The 21,615-nt window shown below is 49.8% G+C and overlaps 8 protein-coding genes across 8 annotated transcripts; 6 read left to right on the plus strand and 2 right to left on the minus strand.

The window, feature by feature from the left end:
• Positions 1 to 217: 217 nt before the first annotated feature.
• Positions 218 to 634, plus strand: TRV_04268 (uncharacterized protein; the record flags this gene model as incomplete). The annotated part of the gene is made up of 1 exon (XM_003021549.1): positions 218 to 634. A coding segment is annotated over one exon (417 nt), but the record flags the coding sequence as incomplete, so codon positions are not given.
• Positions 635 to 1,294: 660 nt separating this feature from the next.
• Positions 1,295 to 2,377, plus strand: TRV_04269 (3-beta hydroxysteroid dehydrogenase/isomerase family protein, putative; the record flags this gene model as incomplete). Its single annotated transcript, XM_003021550.1, has 1 exon — positions 1,295 to 2,377. One exon carries the CDS (start codon positions 1,295 to 1,297, stop codon positions 2,375 to 2,377), a length of 1,083 nt encoding a protein of 360 aa, XP_003021596.1.
• Positions 2,378 to 3,005: 628 nt separating this feature from the next.
• TRV_04270 (uncharacterized protein) lies at positions 3,006 to 4,115 on the plus strand (the record flags this gene model as incomplete). The annotated part of the gene is made up of 1 exon (XM_003021551.1): positions 3,006 to 4,115. The coding sequence occupies one exon, from the start codon at positions 3,006 to 3,008 to the stop codon at positions 4,113 to 4,115; it is 1,110 nt and encodes a 369-aa protein (XP_003021597.1).
• A 1,697-nt stretch (positions 4,116 to 5,812) lies between these two features.
• TRV_04271 (uncharacterized protein) lies at positions 5,813 to 8,286 on the plus strand (the record flags this gene model as incomplete). The annotated part of the gene is made up of 3 exons (XM_003021552.1): positions 5,813 to 6,262; positions 6,365 to 6,619; positions 6,694 to 8,286. 3 exons carry the CDS (start codon positions 5,813 to 5,815, stop codon positions 8,284 to 8,286), a joined length of 2,298 nt encoding a protein of 765 aa, XP_003021598.1.
• Positions 8,287 to 9,927: 1,641 nt separating this feature from the next.
• On the plus strand, positions 9,928 to 12,341 carry TRV_04272 (uncharacterized protein; the record flags this gene model as incomplete). The annotated part of the gene is made up of 3 exons (XM_003021553.1): positions 9,928 to 10,173; positions 10,261 to 10,474; positions 10,525 to 12,341. 3 exons carry the CDS (start codon positions 9,928 to 9,930, stop codon positions 12,339 to 12,341), a joined length of 2,277 nt encoding a protein of 758 aa, XP_003021599.1.
• A 526-nt stretch (positions 12,342 to 12,867) lies between these two features.
• TRV_04273 (uncharacterized protein) lies at positions 12,868 to 13,991 on the minus strand (the record flags this gene model as incomplete). The annotated part of the gene is made up of 4 exons (XM_003021554.1): positions 12,868 to 13,238; positions 13,334 to 13,496; positions 13,560 to 13,901; positions 13,956 to 13,991. The coding sequence occupies 4 exons, from the start codon at positions 13,989 to 13,991 to the stop codon at positions 12,868 to 12,870; spliced, it is 912 nt and encodes a 303-aa protein (XP_003021600.1).
• Positions 13,992 to 14,940: 949 nt separating this feature from the next.
• Positions 14,941 to 18,168, minus strand: TRV_04274 (HECT domain protein; the record flags this gene model as incomplete). The annotated part of the gene is made up of 1 exon (XM_003021555.1): positions 14,941 to 18,168. One exon carries the CDS (start codon positions 18,166 to 18,168, stop codon positions 14,941 to 14,943), a length of 3,228 nt encoding a protein of 1,075 aa, XP_003021601.1.
• A 1,317-nt stretch (positions 18,169 to 19,485) lies between these two features.
• TRV_04275 (C2H2 finger domain protein, putative) lies at positions 19,486 to 21,114 on the plus strand (the record flags this gene model as incomplete). Its single annotated transcript, XM_003021556.1, has 3 exons — positions 19,486 to 19,574; positions 19,639 to 21,043; positions 21,097 to 21,114. 3 exons carry the CDS (start codon positions 19,486 to 19,488, stop codon positions 21,112 to 21,114), a joined length of 1,512 nt encoding a protein of 503 aa, XP_003021602.1.
• Positions 21,115 to 21,615: the final 501 nt, after the last annotated feature.

The raw sequence follows: 21,615 nt of genomic DNA on the forward strand, positions 1-21,615 counted from the left end.
GGGTTCAATAGCCCACTCAGCCTTGACCATTCACAGTACATCCCCTTGTTTCTCCATGAATGTGGCGTAGAGGCTTACCTGTGCATTAGATACCACTATCAACTATGGGAGGCATATGTGGGATATCCCAGCATTGAGTCTCACAGAGTCGAGGACCAAAGTGAGCCACTCTCACTAACTATGGACACGGAGGGCTGCTGCATACTAACAGGACTAGCAATATGCAGCTGTCGACATTATCTATATCTTGACAAGCTTCTTCATCAAGATATCAATCCTTCTGCTGCTCAACCAGCTTTTCCATGTCATAAGGCAACTTCGCCTGTTGATTTACATCGGCATAGTGGTTATATCGATTGTAACCATCCCATATTTGACAATATCTAGCATCCGCGTGTCAAGATGCAACGGTATCAAGGCCCTGGGTATTATGATATGCAGCAACAAGGTAGTGAGCACGACAAACCTCGTCTTTGGGCTGTGGAATGTCCTTAGTGATTTCTATATTCTTGCAATTCCTATCAGCCAGATCCAGGGCTTGAAAATGCCGAATAAGAGGAAGATAGGAGTCCTGACCCTCTTCCTTACTGGGTTCATGTACGAACTACCGCGTTCATTGATAACTAATGGTTAGAATGGTGACTGTGCTGATCGCATTTCTAGTGCATGTTCGATGAGTATAGTCCGACTGGTTATTATTATAGCCAAGTTCAACAAGAAAGATGCGATATACACGGGTGCCTCTTTATCGCCGTACAGGTTTGTTTCCATCCATTTTAATTTGGTTGATGCATTATGCATAATAGCTACTGACTGGCCTGTAGCGCTGTTGAGATGAAGTTGGCGATAATCTGCAGCTGCGTTATTTTCTTCCCTGCTTTCTTCCGGCAGAGGAAGACGAAAGGTTTAGCAACGCAAGGAAGCTCATTTTGAGGCCTAGTAGACGATACGCTGGCTATGATGTATAGACTTGTAAATAAATTAACAAGGGACGCCGGCAGGAGAAAGCCGGCAACCCCTGAGTAACGACTCTCCTAGTTACCGTATGATGATTTTAATGCGAACCAAGTCCCGGAACCCCAGGGTAGATCAATCCTTTGCAGTAATAATATTCCACGGCATGGTTCGTACGTTGTGGTTAATTGGAGCAGGGATCTCAGGTTCTTTGTCCGTTTGTTCGCCAACTATAAATACAGAGCCCGCCCGCCTGTTGTTGGTCAATAGTCTTGATGAAAACATCGTCACATTACTTAGGGTCGTAAGTACCATCAACAAAAGCTATTGAGTCATTATGATGGATCCAGTTCTGGTGATAGGAGGATGTGGCGGGTTGGGCCATACCATCGTTAAACAACTGCTGGAAAAAGGAGACGCATCAGACGTGACAGTGTTTGACATTGAGACGAAGAGAAACATCGTGGAGGGGGCCAAGTACATCAAGGGAAGCATAGGCAGCAAGGAAGACATCCAGAGAGCCTTGCAACAGGTCAAGCCTCGTACCATCTTCCACTCAGCCTCGCCTCTGCTTATGCAGCAGAAGAATACCCAGCGTCTCTACGAGAAGATAAACGTCGAGGGCAACCGGTATCTACTAGATGCCATCCAGGAGGTGCAGTCCGTTAGAGCTTTGGTCTACACATCCAGCTCCTCCGTTATCCACAATGGCTTTTCCGACATCATAGAGGCCACCGAAGACCTACCCAGAGTCTTTTATCCAGAACAGCCAGAGTTCTACTCGCACACCAAAGCACTGGCAGAGGAGATGATAGTTGCAGCGAACAGGACAAATGGTTTGCTGACGGTAATCCTGCGAGGCACAACTCTTTTCGGCGAAGGGGACACTCTGACAATTCCTCACATGGTCAATAACGCAAAGACCGGACGCAACAAGGTCAGAGTTGGTGACGGGAAGAACCTGTTTGATTTTACGTATCTAGGCAACTGTGCCTACGCCCATATTCTAGCCGCCAAGGCGCTGGTCGAGATTGATCCGGCTGCGCCACCACCACCGGCCGACAAGCGGGTTGACGGGGAGGTCTTTGTGGTGACCAACGACGAGCATATATCATTCTGGGAGTTTGTTTATGCTGTGGGCGATGCCGCTGGCTATCCGACCAAACGAGAGGAGATCTGGCAGGTCCCAGCAGCCCTCTTCTTTGCCGTTGTCGTCGCGGTTGAGTGGACTGTCTGGGCCATCAGCCTGGGCAGGAGAGAGTCGAGGCTCAACCGCAAGATGGTTCGCTACCTGTCCATGACGCGAACATTCGACATTTCGAAGATCAAGTCCAGGCTGGGCTATCGTCCGCTGGTGGGCATGCAGGAGGCCATCAAGCGCTCAGTCGATGCCTACATGAGGGAGCAGTCCGCTCAGTCATGACATCTTCTCTTATATGTATCCTACACACTTTGTCGTCTGTAGATTGATAAAATCAGTATCCTGCCAGCTTTATTCTATTCAATCGTAGGTTATCAGCCTGTCAATCCGAAGCTGAAGTAGCTTTTGACGTCGTTGAAGTCGACGTCGAAGTCGAAGTCGAAGTCAGAGCCAGCCCGGAGGCTTTCTGGATTACATAATTATATTACATAATCAAATGGATAAATATTCTTCCGTGGCTTGATCAGGTGATCGCGTCGGCCACGTGATGCCGGCTAACGTCGGTCTGCGAGTCCCGCCTTTCCCAGCGCCGCAGCCGAAACGGGCAAAAAAGCGACTTCTCGACATTTCAACTTCCACGACTTCCACCAGCAACGACAACAACAACAACACCTCGAGCTTGCCGCTGCAGACGCCGACCTCACTGCTGGCCGCCAATTGAGCTATACCCAGGCAGACGCCCGCCACAGACGCAGCACGGACGGACGGACGGACAGTCGACAGATACGCCGTCTAAGCAGAGACCAGATATAGATTCGGCATGGCGTCCCGAACAGCCGTGAGACGGCTCCTGTCAAGAGCACAGCCAGGCAATGCCCGTCTATACTCGTCCCACGCCCCCGGGGCGACGATGAATGTGCCCGTCAACTACGCAGCCACGCCGCTGCTGCACCACGCTCCCTCTTCTCTCGCCTCGAACAAAGAGCTGCCGGCCAACGCTCCCACCAAGCGCCTGAACCTGTACCAGTCCATCAACTCGGCTCTGCGGACTGCCCTAGCTGCTGACGAGCGAGTGCTGCTGTTCGGCGAAGATGTTGCCTTTGGTGGTGTCTTCCGCTGCTCTGTCGACCTGCAGACCGAGTTCGGCTCCGAGCGAGTCTTCAACACACCGCTGACAGAGCAAGGAATTGTCGGATTTGGCATTGGAGCCGCTGCTGAAGGGCTCAAGCCTGTAGCCGAGATTCAGTTTGCGGATTATGTCTTCCCGGCCTTTGACCAGATCGTCAACGAGGCGGCCAAATTCAGGTACCGTGAGGGCAGCACCGGCGGCCATGTTGGCGGGCTCGTCATCCGAATGCCGTGCGGTGGTGTTGGCCACGGCGCTCTGTACCACTCGCAGTCCCCCGAGGCCCTCTTTACCCATGTTCCCGGCATGCGTGTTGTGATTCCTCGTTCCCCCACGCAGGCCAAGGGTCTCCTGCTCAATGCTATCCTGCATTGCAACGACCCGGTCATCTTCATGGAGCCCAAGATTCTGTACCGTGCTGCAGTCGAGCATGTCCCAACTGAGTCGTATACTTTGCCTATTGACAAGGCGGACGTTATCAAGCAGGGAGCTGATGTGACTGTCATCTCTTACGGCCAGCCACTTTATCTCTGCAGCCAAGCCATTGCTGCGGCTGAAAAGGACTTCAAGGGTGCAACCGTTGAGCTCATCGACCTCCGTTGCATCTACCCCTGGGACCGTGAGACAGTGCTCAACAGTGTGCGCAAGACCGGTCGTGCCATCGTCGTGCACGAGTCCATGATGAACGGAGGTGTCGGTGCCGAGGTAGCTGCCAGTATCCAGGAAGGCGCTTTCTTGAGCCTCGAGGCTCCTGTCAAGCGTGTCACCGGCTGGGATATCCACACAGGACTTATCTACGAGCGTTTCAACATGCCAGACGTTACTAGTAAGCTTCTCTATAGTAGCAATGTTGCTTTAGCTACATCATTAACTATACCTTCCATATCATGCTAACTTTTGATTTCTGTAGGAATCTACGACGCCATCAAGGAGGCTCTCCACTACTGATTCTAGACATCTAATCACCACTTTCGATTGCCTCTTATGTCGTCGGCACAATGACTTCGACATCCTTTGCTTTCCTCCCCTTTTCCCGCCAGACCTCCCTTACCCATATCACGTGATTATTCAAGTCACATGATCATATCAATCAACCTCCAGACGTCACTCCATCCCCCTTTTCCGCCTGGATACTGGGTGGCACCTCCTTTCTCCTTGATGTTTGCCCAGTGACATTTCAGAAAGGCTCCTAGCAGTATAGAGTCATCTATCTTCAATGACAAGATGCTCGCCCGAGCGCAGGTGCAGTTGGCAGCATGTTTTATGCCATGCATAGTTCCTTATCTTCCATTCCCTCCCCTTTTTTTGTTTGCTCTAAAAGAACCTATTTTTGCTTCTTATTACGCCCTACACGTTGCAATGTATACATTGTCAGAGAACTGTTGGATACTTGGCTATGATCTTGCCAGAAGGACAAGATGGCAGATGTATAGACTTTGACCTAGATTATAAGAAATATACGAGTGTTAGATGCTGTCAAAGCTGTTCTTCTCACATTCCTCACTACAAAGCCATTATCTAGGTAACTAAGTCTTTGTTTGTTTGGCTAGCGCGTCTTTGTCTCGCTTCTCTGTCATCAGCTTTGTGGGCGTTTGATATCAACAAACCAAAGCCCCATCAAATATCAAATCAACATCCAGATCAGATCAACTACATCAGATCAACCAAATCAAATTAACTAGATCAAGTCAACTAGGTCAGATCAACTAGATCAGATCACCGTATCACGTCAAGGAATGTCACCGTCGTAGCCTCGTAGCCATGGCATCAGGGTGTCCTGCTGCCAAATCTCACTTGCTGTCCTGTCCTCGCTGATGTCCTGCGCTAGCAGCCTGTCCTGCTCTCGCTAATCACGCTCTTCCACAGACACAGAGTGAGAGAAGTGAAAATTCTTTCTTTGTTTCCTGCGTTGCTAGCGCAACAGTCACTGTCCTCGCCAGATCACCAAGCTGGGTATAAATATCTCTCCTCTCTACCTCCCACCCCCCCTTTTCCTCTCTCCTTTTTTTCTTTTCTTCTCCGAGCAAGTCTTTTGTCACCTCTCATTACCATCATAACCACGATCATATCGACCATCTCGGCCATCTCGACAACCTTTACACCCTCACGCCTCCTCCTGTGCTCCTTGAGACGCCCTCAAAAGCTATCAAGCCGTAGCCCCTTTTCTCTCCTCGCTCGGTATCAAACCTCTCCCACTTGATACCGAATCAACAAAAGACTTCTCCTCCACGAAAGCTCGCTGAAGAGCCCTGCCAACCAAGAGTCGATCCTAGTCGACTCTCTCTTCGCGTTTTCGTGCGCGTCTTCGACTGTTTCCTCTGTCGTCGACCCCCTTTTTCCTCGACTCCTTACTCTCGACAGCCAAAACACCACTGTTCCAACTTGAGCAGCTCCCTCACGCGCTTGTATCTTCCTGATATCAAGACGTCGAGGTCGTAGTTCCCTGTTCGACAGTGCCAGAGACTACCGAGTCTTGAGAAGAAAGAAGTTCGATCCCGTTCGTTCTTCTTTTCGTAGTCCCGCTCTCTCAACGAACGACCCCCTTTTCAGCCATCCAGCCAGTCAATCATCCAACAGCAATGCCATACAAGATGTCTCCCCTGGCCATCTTGTGTGTGCTGGTCACGATGGTAGCGTGGTCCCTGCTCGCTACCATCGTCGAAAGCGTCGAGCTTGCCGCCGACGTTGACAACGACCTCCTGTTCCTGGTCTGGGACAACCCCCTGTTCTCGGGCTCGCTCGTGGACTACGCGACAATCTGCCCAACGGTTTTCAGCGCCCTCGTCCTCGCTGCATACGCCATGTGCAGCGGTTCCAGCACCGTCGACCTGCTTGTGCGTGCCTCCCGTGGTGTCATCCGTGGCATCACGGGCTCGCCATTCTGGCACGCACTCGTCAAGGGAGACCTGCTGGGGTTGGTACTCCTCGCTCTGGGGACTACCTTCGACATGACGCTGTCGCTGATCCGTCCTCAATGGGCCGACCGCATATACGCCGACCTTGCCATCCATCAGGATGTGCCAGTCGTCGTCGCGGTTCTCGTGAGTTACCCCCTTCTCTCCCTCATTCTTGCATGTTTTGATATCTCGTCCTGCCCCTTGCAATTACCATATTGAACAGGCATAATTCTAATTGGTATATAGCTCCCGTCCGCGCTTATGGTAGGCTGCTTAATTGCAGCTCCATCATTGCTTGCCTACGGGTCCGGAATGCTTGGCGTATTCATGGACAACACCGGTGTGCAGTCCCCAAGATGCCACAATCTTGAATACCTAGGCGTTCCGGTCCCGTACTCTGGGCAACGCGATGTCGCTTTCCGACGTCTCTTTTGCGAGGGAGAGCTCGCCGGATTCGAACTTGCGGAATGGTGGGAGGAATTTGTAGAGACCCAGCTCTATGTAAGTAGCCCCTGAGCAACCCCCTGAATACCCAACATGAAAATTATACAAACCAATGCTAATGGGGTATATAGAACTGGGAGATGTTCCAACTCGTTGCCTTTACCACGGTATTGGCTGTCGTTGCCATCTTTTTCATTGCGGAATGGGCCTTCATCGAAATCCAGCGTGACAGCACCTGTGTCGCCTGGCTCGACACCCTAACCTCCGCCCCAACGACAGACAATGGCGATACCGTTGCCAACGAAGTTGGAACACCCGTCGAATCCCGGCCATCTGGCACCCATCACAGCGCCGACCAGACCACCGTCAGCACGACCAAGGATGCCGCCACCAACACTGACGCCGACAACAACCTCGCTGTGATGGACCAGATGGCGTCCCGTATCAGGGACCTCGAGCGTGTCAACAGCACTTCAACCACGACTGTCACTCGCCTCCAGGCCGAGACCTACGACTTGGCCTACGAACTGATGACCAAGAACCAGTCTCTGTTGACCACGCAAGAGGAATGTGCCAACCTTGAGTCACTCCTGGCCCAGCAAAGAGAGCTGCAAAACACCAATGAGGCCAGGATGACGAACCTGCAGCAGCAAATAGCAGCTCTCGTATCATCCAACAACGCTCTGCAGGAGCAGGTTGCTGCACAGTCCCTGCAACTTCAAGAACAAGCGGCCCAACAGCTTGTTGCGGCAACCATTGTCACGCCAGCCGAAGCACCGGTTGTCGCCACTCCCGTCCAGGAGTTGGAGGCACCAGTCGCCGAGGCTTCCGTGATGATGGTCGATTCCCGGCCACAGCCAACCGAGTACCACCACCACCACTACCACCATGAGGCCCTGCGTTCCGACAAACGCCTGGCGGCGCTGCTCAGACGCCAACTCCAGCAAGCACGCCGCCAGAGACGCAACCTCATCGCCGGGAACTCGAAATGCCGCGAGCAGCTGTCCGCTAAGGAACGCGCCATGGACGATGCGGCCATGGCTCTGGAGGCCGAGCAGAAAGCTGTCAGCCAACTGAAAGAGCGCAACGAGGCCCAACTTCGAACGATTGCCGCCCTGGAAATGGAAAACAACGAGCGGGATGCCGAAGTCGCTGACTTCGAGAAACAGCACGAAGCATACGTGGCTGACCTCAAGCAGCGACTTGCGGACCAGACCGCCGTTGTTGAAAGTTTCTGGGGCAAGGCGCGGGAGAAGGACGGCCAAATTGCCGCACTGGAGGAAAAGCTGCGCAGCCAAAGCGAAGCCATCCAGGACAAGGACTCTAAAGTCGACGTGACAGAGTCCATGTATCAAGCGTTCCTTGAAGAACGGGACGAAGATATCGAGAAGAAGGATAAGGAGCTCCAAAGACAGGAGAAACTTATCCAGAAAAAGGATAAGGAAATCCAGAGGCTCAAGGAGAGCAAGGACGCTCTCTCTCAGGAGCTCGAGCAGAGCAAACAGAAGCTCGAGCAGACCACAAAAAACTACAATGTCCAGAGAGCGCAGGTTCTCAAAAACGCCAACACCATTGAGAAACTGCGCCGCCGGGTTCAGCAAGAGGGACAAGCAACCCAAGGAGGCCAGCCAATTCCTCGAGGAGCACCACAGCCAACTAATGAGGAGCCGCGCGAGAAGCCGGCTGCCTCTGGTGCTTCTCAACCTCCTCCAGCCTCTTCCTGAACTCGGCGGAGTCCTCACCCCAAAAGCCCCGGTAAAGAGACTGCCAACGACAATTGATCACGGATACCGCCTCGCCTTCACCTTCACCACCCATTTTTGCTCTTGCCACTGCCACCATCGACGGCCACCAGACAATCACCGCCTCCAGCCACCAGCAGGGTCTCCTTCTGCTTTTCCCGAGTCTTCGGACTCTGGGTGATGAGAAGTTGTTCCCCTTTCCCCTGGAGACGTAGAGCAAAGGCGATTGGCGACCCTGATCAATTCTCTTTATCGGTCTCGTGTTGGCTTGCCAATTTTGCATCACCGGATGCACCAGCACGAGATCTGGACCTTATCCTTCTTCTTGATATCAGGAACTTACATGATAGTGCAGAAGTTGCAGCAAGATATACCACAAATACATGCATTGTTGTGACGAAGCCAATGTATGGATATCCTTCTGTGGTATAAAGGCAAGTGACTCTCCTTCCAAAAATATCACCAGCGTACAGACGCACACTTAGCCTTCAGCAACAACTGCACTTTGGCAACTCAGGTCTACCTGTTTTCCAGTCGAGTCGATTCACCCATACAGCTTCGCATGTAGATGCAAGCTGCGATACCCAGCATTCGACTCCCGCGCCTACACACTGGAGACAAAGAGACCCTCGTCGCTGAGCAGCGCCTTCGGTTGATACAAAGTCTTTGGACCACTCTCATACACACATCGCCGCCAGTTTACCTAACCTTACATTTACCCAGCGATGATGACCAAAGACTGAGGCGCTGCTCGCCGAGATACCCCGGGACAAGGAAAGAATCAAGAGCACACACCTCCATGAAAGAATGACTCGACAGATCTTCGCCTGCAGCCAGCATATTAACCAGCCAGACCGATAGATAGATCCAGGCTCTTTGATTTCCTACCTTGTCCCGTCGGGTTGCCACTGTAAGTTCCTCCGGGACATTCGACGGGAGCCACCAGGGAGAGATGACGGGCACACAGACAGACAAACAGCATGGACAGCGGCACGAGATGTGAGAGATCCTGTGCCGCTAACGCGACCCTTCCAGCACAGCGTCTTTGGCGTCGATATTCAACATATCAACATCGACTTTTGCCAGCAAAAGTTGACCTGACGTCCACTTTAGCTTCCGCGCTGACTCAGCCACTGCTTTCAAACTACCCTGCAATGACTAAGCACTTCTGCCAGCATCGCGATATTCGAAACAAAATCTGATGCAAGAAAAGCAAAGAAAAGAAAAGAAAAAACGAAGAAGCAGCAGAAGAAAAGCAAGCAAAAAGCAGAAGCAAGACGAAACGCGAAGTCCAGCCAAGTCCGCCCGTCGCTCTTCCCTGGCCGCATCAATCTAACTTATTATTTAACCCTGGACTGCACCAAGCGGACGCCCTCTCAAGCATCAGCTCTTCCTCCATCCCCATCAGAATCTTGAAGACAGCCCGCCCCGACCTCACCCATTTGATGTCTTGTTGAGAAGAGGACGCCCTTGACAGTCTCAGTTGATATTTAAACTACCCTGCATTCGGTTATCCGCATTGACAGGCATTATACGAACCCTCGCCGACCTACCGTGGATATCACCACATACAGACAGACAGACAGACACAGACAGCTATTTCGATTGGCCTGACCACTTTAAATGACTCTGACTCGTGGTGGTGGTGGATTGCCCGCTGGTCTTGCCTTGACCAAGCTCGTCTTATGCTCGCTGTCTCGATTACCTCTCCTCTATGCCGCGCCGCTGACATCCTCGGCCGTTGAGAAACTCGCTCATGTTCCAAAGCCCCCGGATGAGTTCAGTCTATGGCTCTACCTCAGCATTGCTGCGGCGCTCGTCCTCAGCGGCGGCGCCTTTGCAGGACTTACTATCGCGCTGATGGGCCAGGTTAGTATTTACTCTATCGACAGCCTGAGAGGAACAGTTTTTACCTTTGTCATTGACGCTCGATGCTAACTGTCGTACTTATTCAAGGATGAAATCTATCTCCAAGTTATCCAGACGTCTGGTGAAGGAGCAGAAAGAAAACAAGCTGCAAAGGTCCTTGACCTGTTGAAAAAGGGAAAACATTGGGTGCTTGTCACACTTTTACTGAGTAACGTTGTCGTGAATGAAACACTTCCCATCGTCTTGGATCGGTCTCTCGGCGGTGGTTGGCCTGCTGTCGTCGGCAGTACCGCATTGATTGGTACGTGTCCTTTGCCTCCTTGTGTGACTGCTGCAATGCAGCCAATACAGAATATGCTGACGCCAAACCTGCAGTCATCTTCGGAGAAGTTGTCCCCCAGTCGATCTGTGTGCGCTATGGGCTGCCGATTGGAGCTTGGATGGCATCCGCTGTCCTTTGCCTGATGTATATTACCTCTCCCCTCTCGTATCCTATCGCAAAGCTTCTCGACAGACTTCTCGGTGAAGATCATGGGACTTTTTATAAGAAAGCTGGATTGAAGACCCTCGTTACGCTACACAAGAATCTCGGCACAGCCGGCGACCAGCTGAACTCAGATGAGGTTACTATTATCAGCGCCGTTCTGGACCTCAAGGAAAAGTCCGTTGGCAGCATCATGATCCCAATGGAAGACGTCTTTATCATGTCGGCCGACACTGTTCTCGACGAAAAAATGATGGACCTTATCCTCTCCCAAGGATACTCCCGCATCCCAATCCATGCTCCAGATAACCCCCAAAACTTTGTTGGCATGCTTCTGGTCAAGATGCTGATCACATATGATACCGAAGATTGCAAAAGAGTCCGGGACTTTGCCCTTGCCACCCTTCCAGAGACCAGAGCAGAAACAAGCTGTCTTGACATTGTTAACTTTTTCCAAGAAGGCAAAGCTCATATGGTCCTAGTCTCCGATTACCCGGGTGAAGATCATGGCTCTCTCGGCGTCGTTACACTCGAAGATGTTATTGAGGAGCTCATTGGTGAAGAAATTATCGACGAATCTGATGTTTTTATCGACGTTCACAAAGCAATTCGCCGTATGGCTCCGGCACCCAAATTCAACTTTCCAAAGGGACATTTCGTCGAAGTACCTCCCTCTGCTCACGATATCGGAGTAGAAACCCTCACTACCACCCGTACTACCGACAGCGAACAGCAAAATGAACATACTCAACTATCAAAAAACGCTACTCATGTCGGTTCTCCTCCACCACCCACATTTTACTTACGGCAAACACCCGTCGTCGACAAAAAACCTGATGGTTCTAGCAAACCAATTATCCATAGAGGCGCCACGGCAGAGATTAAAGAGCAACTCAAACATCTCGGACCATCAAACTTAGCAAGCCGTCCTCGCCAAACCCGTTACAATGCGGTCAAAATAAAACGAGGTGGAATCTCACCTTCGAGGTCCTCTCAAGCACTGAGTGCCCGCGACTCCTATGATTATCATCCACACTCAGATGTCCAACCATCTGAATCAGACAGTCTCTTGGTAAAATCTACAGGTGAACGTGCAGTCAACCCCAAGGAGCCGACATCATATGGTACTACAACAGACCAATCTAACCGTCCACTTTATCTGCCTCATTCCACTACGGAACCAAATATCAAACAAGGCGATGCATCAGTCCCTCTCACATCATCACCGTCTCAAATACCGAACACAACAAATACAACTACCGACTCACTGCCCACTATACATGGTCCTTCTCCATCATCCAAAAATGGAACTCGTTCACCGAGTGCCAATTCAGACACGCCATCTTCATCCACAATATTCCACCCTCGCGGCCCTACAAGAAGTGGCAGCATAACCGAACAAGTCGTTGACATCCACGGCATCCGCAAAGTCGTCTTACAAACAAGCGACCGCAACCTTTCAGAATGCGACAGCAATCAAAGCGTTCGTCCCTCATCTTCCTCTCAAACAAGTGATACCAAGGAATCTGCCGATCTGGAACATACAACCAGCGAGCAATCAACTCATCAATCCAATGGATCAAATAGTGCTTCTGGTAAAAAGAAGCGAAGACGCAAAAGAAAACCTACCGGATCATCAAAATATGACGATCAGAATGACGAATCGCAACACCTTCTAGATTAACGAGACATAATTCCGTTTCCAAGTTTTTTTATTCATGTTACCATTGCTTGTTTTATTGATGTGGATTGAAATTGGTTTTTTTTTTTCTTTTTCTTTTTCTTTTACTAATGGCTGGGTTTACTAAGTTTCTTGTTTCTTTGCAAGATGAATACATCCGTTTGAAGCATGCCGTCGTCTGTATATCAGTCGTCCTGTTACTCATGTTAAATATCCACAGAGCATCCATTTTTCAGGGCTTAATTATTCTAATTTGCTATTAATCAATCCTGCCCTCCTATCACCTCCGTTCACCATGTGCTCGATAGCTAGGGACGATGCATTTATAGAATTGCCAATATATTTATCCTCTCCGGGCGTTTCAGCTTTTAACACATAACCTAGTGGCTATATTGTAAATCTACGAACTAAACTATCTACAAAGAAAATTCTAGGTTGCGCTCGTCTAGTAGATAATATCTATAGAGAAAAATGAACGCCTCCTGCCAGTGCAAAGTGTAAGTTATCCCCATCTATACCAGCAAACAGTTTATTCAGCAGTGGGGATAGGCTGCTTCTGCATGATCTCCATAGCTCTCTCCTTCTCCCCAGTGGTGCGATCTGCTGCCAAAGCTTCTGCCGTCTGAGTCTCCCAACCGGCGATAGCCTGAAGGAAAAACTCCTTCTGCATTTCACGGGATGGGGGTTCGGCTACTGTCTTCCCCCTTCTCTTCCTCGAGTCGGGTGTCTCTCTGATACTTGCATTGTCACCATCAATCTTGTTGCAATACAAGTCGTCGGTGTCCGCGGAATCGGTAAAGTGAAAAGTGCGGAACTCAGTGTTGGCCCAGCCGGTGCCTGGCCATTTGGGCGAAGGACGACCGTTAGCATAATTATTCGGGCTTGGTTGCTTTTTGGTGACTTTATTTGCACATTTTAACAAGGGAAGGAATTCAAAGTTATGCCAGTTGAGGAGCAATATATGAGGGAAGGGTGTGAAGGGTGATCTTACGTACCTTGGTAAAGAGTGCTATCTTGCCAATCTTCGCTGATGTAGTGGAGGACACCTCCATGGGAAACCACAGCGATGTGCTTTTCTGGCCGGGCTTTCAGCCATTGTCTGGCCTCACGAGCACGTACCGTAACAGACTTAGCATTCGCTGACCACCTCTCTGTTGTCTATATAGTAACTCATTAGCCTTGCCGCTCTTTGCCTGAAACAAGGTTAGAGGATTCCCATACTTTATCATTCCAGTCTTCTGGGACCAAGGATAGGTCGACGGGCAGTCCTTTCTTTTCGACCTCCTTCTTTAGATCGACAAGGTCGCTTCCAGTATCACAAGGAACATCACTCGTTTCTTGTATTTCGGGCAGTGCAATGACTGTAAGGCCTTTTTCTTGGATGATATTTGCAAAAGAATGCAGAGCTGTGTAAATTGTTCGGCGAAGAGGCGAGGCGACTATTAATTCAATATCTGCGTGATAGGGGAAGTTTGCCCGGAGAGCACGGCATTGCTCTTCGCCGAACGGGGTGAGCAAGGGGTCCTGGAGGACATGGTTTTCCACGCTGAGGTTATGAAAGCCCTAGTACAACGAAATTAGGATGGAATATATCACTAGGGAATAATTTCTACTAACCTGCGCATGGCGGACGCAGTGAAGGACTGGAGGCATCTTATTACCCCGGTGTTCGTATATGAGCGGGGTTGTGATAGTAATTTCTGTTGCGTCTATCAAAAAAAAAAGGGACCAAAACAGATGAAAAAGAACAGAATAAATCGTGACGGGTAATGCAAGACAGACGAATGTCAAATTGAAACAACGAAACAACGACTTCTCTCTATCAAGTGCCCCTTCGATACCAAATTTGACTCGAAATGCAATTAGGACTTTTTATGCCGCAGTCGCCACACCTTCCCTGTCGGCTTCGGGTATATCGGCGGTAGCCCCGGGGGGGGAATTTTGCCGTCGGGTTAGTTGCTATTAATAGGTAAAGTTTATTAGTCAGCGTCGGCAAAGCTTCCTGCCTTAGCGACGGCAGCGCCAGGAACAAACCACGGAGCCAAAATCTTGAGGATATAAAAAGATGAAGAACAGAAAGTATGGAGCACGGAGGAGTTATAGGACAATGGTTGCTGGCTAGAGTTAGATGATGCGCAAAGTCCGCTAGTGTGGAATGTTTTGTCCCACTCTATAACAAGTGTGACTGCTTACGCCATCAAAAGTAACGTTTCACTAGTTCCCGAAAATTATCAAACTGAAGAATTGATGAGCAGCTCTCCAACCACTTTGACCAATCCATAAATCTAAAAAACCAGGAGGCCATCTATAACAAACAGCGAGAGGAATGCAAAAGGCAGATAAGTCATAAGGGCATCACAGAAGGCGAATAAACAAGGCTATAAACAAGAAAACGTGGAGAAGAATACTCCGAAAAATGCAAAACCGGAAAGAAAAACCACTACCACATTCCCAACGTATGTGTGAATCACGCAACTCCAAACCCCCTGGCATTATTCAATGCTCTTTCTAGTTTTTCTTCGAGTACTGTCGTAGAAGTATACTCAGGCAGTAGAAGCCGGCCAAAGCAAGTTAAGCTAGTTGGTAGCCGCTATCGGAGAAGTTAGCATAACGTTTTCGATAGTTTTGTTAATATGGAGGGATTGTAACATACGCTATCACCCACACCATTGCGTTGGATGACAAATAAGATGCTGCCTATTCCATTAACTGGCACTCGGTCGCTGGCAGTAACGAATTCCAGGAGTCGGCGCCGTTTTTCAAGGGGGTATCGTAAGACGGCGCGCCAAAAGCCTTTGACTATCGGGTGGTTTCCATCCCATCCACCTTCGTAGCGAGCATGTCTTTGCAGTTCTGCCAGATCAATCTCCTGGATACCTTCGAGAACTGTTTTCAATGCCTCGGGATTGAAGATGGACAAAGCAGTGCGATCCAGGCAGGTAAAAAAGCCCCGCTGGAAAGCCTCATACTGTGGGCGAACGGACTTGTCAGTCAGCCAAAAAATATAGTCTTTGACAAATTGTTTACGATTGGCATTCGTCACGGTGGAAGCCCCCGGTTGTGGTTCTGTGGATACTTGGTGTCGTGGCAGCCTTGAGGGAGCGCCCTTTAAAATACCAATGACATGTGTATCTCGAGGGTGTTGCCGCGAATCAGTGGAATACTCCTTCAACATGGACACACTGTTACTTCCATCGGGACCATTTTGGTTGCTAAGTCTCCTGGTAGCAACCCGCTGGTCATTTAATTTTTGTTTAGTCTTTTCCCATTGGGCATATCTCTCCGGAGCTGGCCAGGGTTCGTTTTTATCGGTTCTCTCCATGTCAACAGTGATAACAGTTCCAAACGCGCTGAAACTAAACTCATATGTCCGCATAAAGATATCTCCCACGTCGCCGTCTTCCCAGGCCAGTAATTCATCCAGGCCTTTGGCAAGCTCAGGCCAACCGACTCGAATATGATCTGTTGTTTTCACCTTGAGTCCGAGAAGTCTTCGATATAACGCAATTGGGAAGTCCACCGGCAGGGTGACGCCATTGTAAATAGCAAGGGATACCAGAAGACCCAAAAGTTCGAACTTGTAGAGGGGCTCGAAGGAACAAGGTTGGAAGTAGTACGTGCCACTCCGACTATCAACCGTGAACATTCCAAATGCTGGGTTCATGGCTTCTAACATCGCAATTCTAAAGAACTCTTGTTGAACACCCCCCTGGTCCACACCTTCTTCACCATCATCCATTCCCATGCGAACTTTCAATGGCCGTAGGAGCTCCCGCCTTTCTCGCCTCCATAGTTGGTTAAGGGCATCTTCCAAGGCATGGTCTCGTCGAACACTGATAACAAAAAACATAGTGAGCCCTGTCCTTAACCTGGCAAGTAAGCCGAGATTATCATCCACAGATATAGTACCAGAGAATGCCATAGAGGTGACATGCTTTGAGGCAATAACCGCATTCTCAAATGACTTGGACATGGTTGCATGGTTTATTGCTCGGAAGTACGTGACCAATGCTGACGGAGGGAATATGAAAGAACAGGAAAGCAAATGCATTGTTCGATTGTTGTAAAGCAGGTCTACCCACTCGGTAGGCATGTCAATTGGATCTAGCCGGTCCGCAAAAAAAGGCGTATGGAAGTCCTCTGGTAACAACCCCAGTTTGGTCCGGTCCCTGTATAGGAAGCTTAGGAGTTGTAAGGCACCTCCGGCTGCACTGGCTTTTGACAGCTCTGGTTTGCCGTCCCATTCTTTCAGGAGAACACTCCTCAACCACTCTACCACTACCATGGGCGTGGTAGTCTTTCTGTCCCCGGGTAGTGATATCTTGTTACTATTACCACTCGATTCAGGATTATGAAACCGCTGTAGCATAACAATAATTTTCTCTATGAGCTCACATTTATCATTGCTGGTGAAGTCAGTGAGATGGGACGCCTTTGTCTTGGAGACCTCGTGGAGGGCAAGCCGGGTCGAAATAACGCGTGCTAACCTATTAAGTAATCGTAGGGCTAGGTCATGTTCGAATCGGTCGGATGTTTCAATTATAGTTTGGGTTTGAAGCTTGGAAAACGTTCGCATCATGCTGTCTGGCATTACTGACCCAGATGCCCTCATATGACGGATAGCTTCCCATGTTCGTGTGTCCGTGTGAGGAATGGTGCTTGATAAGGCCAGCAGCGCGACAACGGTAATGGAGGCGGCATCGGAATCTGTAATGTAATCATTCGGCCCTAGATGTTCAAATCTGGGGGATATAGGAGTAGTTAAACTGGATGATTTGGAGTGGCGGCGTTGCATCCTAGGGAGAGAAAGTTCTGCGGGAGGGTTAAAGAGCTTTTCCATGCTGAGCCACAGACTATGAAGGGTCGTTTCCCAAGGACATATACGGTGCAGTTTCCTAAACGTGCCATCTAGCGAGTCGATATCTAACCGTGAAGACGTAGGCCGGCCGTCGGAGCTATTTCGAAAAGAAAGCAATAATTGTCGTGGGTTTCCAAGTACGTAGAACACGCTTTGTGCAATGAAAGGAAATGCTAATCTTTGCTCATGAGTAGCATATTTCCATTCCCATGGCTCAGAGTACCCCATTGACTCCAGTTGAGATATTTCAGATTTCCAAACTTGCTTATCGTCCTCTGTCTTGAACATGATTTTCTCTAGTGAATCGACAATTTCTTCTGAGAGATGGGAAAGACTCTGTACCGGGGGGCCCTCGTCAGACTCCTCCGTTTTCGGTTCGGGAGCTAAGCCTTGCCGGTCAAGAGGGAAGAATGCATCTATTGTAGGCTCTGTGGGCGAGTCACCGTTGGACTCAGGTTTAGGCCATCTAACTGTACTTTGGTCGCCCCATGAAACGTGCGCATTGCTTTTAGATGTGCCATCGGCAATGCGGCGATGTTTCTGGGATCTGTGTCGTAAAGCTGGTGGGGATGGGAGGGATTGTGAGGCATTAGCGGCTGCTGTGGGTGTACTGTTGACTGATACATTCTTGGATCGCTTTCGTTGACCTTTTGAGCGTTCGTCAGTTATAGAAGAGCGCTGGGATTGCTTCCGTGACTCCAAAGGTTCGAGTGATAGGCGCTTCACAGGATGGCCTGGGACTTTGACCTCAAGTGTTGATGAGGTATGATTTACAGAGGGGGTTGGTTGATTAGATGATGAAATAGACTTCGAGCCCGAGCTTCCTGTGTCAGCCGATGCAGTACTATGTGAGGGACGCTTGTTGTTTGGGGGTTGGTTCTCGAGCAATGAAGAAGTTGGAGCAGAGTTCGCCTCATCCTCTGGTTTCACTCCATAGAATGTCGTTCGCTTAAGCGGTAGCCATTCCACCATTCGTAACGACAGGGTGTCAAAGAGATTCTGCGTAAACGACTTTGGATCTTTTCTTGTTTTCGAACTGCTTTCTAGGACTGCCGGCGTTGTATCTAACGAGGTCGGAGGTGAGCCGGAAGGCCTCCTTGGCCTATTCCCAAGGGTGCTGTTGCTTCTTTGATGCGATTGTGAGCGAGAGGATTCCGCGTTAACGTAGGAACCAGATTGCCGAGTTTTACGTTCCACGTCCGGGGCAAGTGAGGTCGACACCACTGCCGACGGATAGTGGCAGAGGCCCGACTCCGCGTCATCCTGGCTTGCCAAATAGCATGCAACTGTTCTAGCACTGAGATCTGTAAACCTGCGCAGCGGGGCTTTGGTGTTTCGACGACGGAAACTAAGGCACGTAGGGGTCATGCAATTTGGTTCCTGGCAACCATAGAGCAGCTGTGCTTTGTACCTGTGATTATTTCCGGTAAAGTGTTAGCAAATGAGCTCTTATATACAGTCAGAGATCCGAATAAGAAGTAAGAGGGACGGTATGCGGATGATCGCAAGAAGGGGGGGATCAAGGGCTCCTCACCTCTTGACGAGATGGTTAAAGGTCCGCTGCCGCTCCTCTTTGGCCCAAGACAGCACTCTTGAGGGGTCCGATACGTTCACTGTATGCCTTGAAATCACCTCCGGAGCCCCTGATGGCAACCTGGCATGATGGTAAGCCGTCCTCTCTGCTGCGCAGTTACCATGCGCCGCCCCTTGCAGCCTCGTCATCTTGTCTGCGCAATAGTTATGACATGTCCGGGTCCGTCCGTTCCGTCGCAGCGTCTCTTATAGTAAGCTATTTGCACTGCCTTAGCATCCTTCCACAGCTGGTGTCCCGTTCAGATATCGTTCGTTGTCGTCCGGCCTTTTGCTGCTTGTTGGCTGTTGTTGTTTCTTTTTCTTGACGTCGAAGGTCGAAATTAAGACGGGCCCTTCCAAGCCAAACCCAAAAGGGGAAAGTGATCGGCACAACGTCATACTTTTTTGGCTTTCTGTTTTTTTCGCCTCACAATAAAAAAAAATAGAGGTCGCTTGATAAGCAAAGCGACGCCGGGACATGCGAATTTGATATCAACCGCAACTCCGGGACTATCGAGGAGGGAGCCTTGCGGAAGAGAACGGAATACCAGCTATATATAAGGGCTTTCAGTTGCTGTCTTTGTTAGCCTTGACACTTCGTTGCCCACACGATCTTCGTCGAAGTTTTTGACCAGCCCTCTCACCCCGCCATAACAGATACAACCGAAGAATAGCAAAGGCAACTCCAGAGGATATTTACTTCAGTTCTGCAGCAATATGGAGACCCATCCATACACATGCAACACCTGCCAGGTGGCCTTTCGCAGTAGCGAAGCGCAGAGAGGGCATATGCGAAGTGACTGGCAGTAAGTGCTAGCAATTTTAGTGTCTACAGTCGCAGACGAAGGCTAAACCAGGGTGTTTCTACAGTCGATACAATTTAAAGCGTCGTGTTGCTACTCTGCCCCCCATATCATCCGAGGTCTTTACCGACAAGGTACTGAATGCCCAGGCATCCAACTCCGCTGCTGCCGCCAAAGCCACCTATGAAAAGTCCTGTGCCACATGTCAGAAGACATACTATAGCGAAAATGCATTCCAAAACCATATAGGAAGCCAGAAACACAGACAGAGAGAGGCCATGCTGCGCAGAGAGGGTGGAAAGGACGAGACGGCATCGGTTATGAGTGGTACATTTTCCATGGGAGATCCGATCAACGAGCGTACCGAAACTGGTGAGGATGACGTTGAACCCGGAGAACAAGAGTTCTCCGAAATTATCAGTGGGATCAAGGGTACGAAGATTGATGCCCATGATCCACTACCTGTTCGTCCGCGCCGTCCCAGCCACACCACAGAGACGGAGCCGGTGAGCGCCGAACGGATCGAGAAAGATGGAGAAAAAACGGAGATATCGCTTGCCCAATGTTTCTTCTGCAACTACAAGTCTCCTAATGTCAAACTCAATGTTCTGCATATGGGGAAGTTTCATGGCATGTTCATTCCTGAACAAGAGTATCTCACTGACGGTGAAGGTCTTCTTGAATATCTACAAGCAAAGATCTACAAGAACAGTGAGTGCATTTACTGCCATAAGTTAAAGGCGACACCAGAGGCTGTGCAGACACACATGAGAGACAAGGGCCATTGCATGATTGCCTTTGAAACAGAGGACGAACAGATTGAGATTGGCCAGTTCTACGATTTCACAAGCACCTATTCAGATGACGAAGAGATGGAGGGAGAGGAGGGTGGAGAGGAAGGAAATGAAGCGCAGGATGATGGCTGGGAGACAGATACTTCAGTTTCATCACTCGACTCGGCTGAGATTGGCGCTGAGCCCATTGATGATCGATCACATCAGTACTCTAAACTCTCACGGCATTCCCATCACTCTAACACCGATCCCCGCAAGCATCGTAATATAGATGGCTTTCATTCGCATGCACATTCGCACGGCCATGCTGCGTTTGTACATGATGGTGAACTCCACCTGCCAACTGGGCGCACTGCAGGCCACAGGTCCAATGCCAAATACTTCCGCCAGAACTTGCACAACTATCCTACCCCGGAAGAACGCTTGACCAGACAGCGTATGATTGAAGAAGCCGGCCCTGGCGCTGATGAAGAGGACGCTGAGCAGGCTAATAATGCCAACAAGAGCCGTGCTCTTATATCAAGGGCTAACGGAGGTTTGGGCATGATTGGTGCCTCGGAGAGCCAGAAGAAGGAGGTCCGTGGAGCCGAGGTGAGAGAACGTCGACGAGCTGATCGATCTCGACGACAGTACGAATGGAAAATCAATAAGGGAGCAAACAGTCAGAAACATTTCAGGGTATGTCGCCTTTTAAATCCGATGTTGGATTGTCATACTAACGTTCCTTGTAGGATCATCTTCTCCAGTAATCATCTCGGTTACTTTCATGTCGGATATCGTATGATTTATGTTATGGGTTCTACGGCTTTACTACGATAGACTCCGCTTATGATATGCAAAAATAATGACAATGACTAGTTTTATTTGAACTCTTCCTTCCCATCATAACACCGCCCTGTAGCTTCTTCCAACTCTGTCACCTCCTGCAGTTGCTTTATCTTCTATCCCTACCCCTACGCGCAAGCCACGTAACACTCCCATAGGCCGGCCCCAATACCAATACCCAAGCTGCCTCGTCACCGTCGTCGTCCTTCGTTTGATATAAAATTGCGTGGCTCTTGTGGCTTAAAATAGAACTCAGGGCGCCAAGACGGATGCGGCTGGCTGACTAAACCACATGACGCAGGCTGAGACGAAGCTTACAGGCCGCAGCAACTTCTGGTAGATACAGAGCCGGATGAGCAGCAAGATATGCCTCTGGATGGGTATATATATGTTATTTGCGCTATCGAGGATATTACTGGAGTCAG

The sequence above is a fragment of the Trichophyton verrucosum genome (genome assembly GCF_000151505.1).
Source record: "Trichophyton verrucosum HKI 0517 chromosome Unknown contig00341_1.f1.exp, whole genome shotgun sequence".
Taxonomy (NCBI): Eukaryota; Fungi; Ascomycota; class Eurotiomycetes; order Onygenales; family Arthrodermataceae; genus Trichophyton; species Trichophyton verrucosum.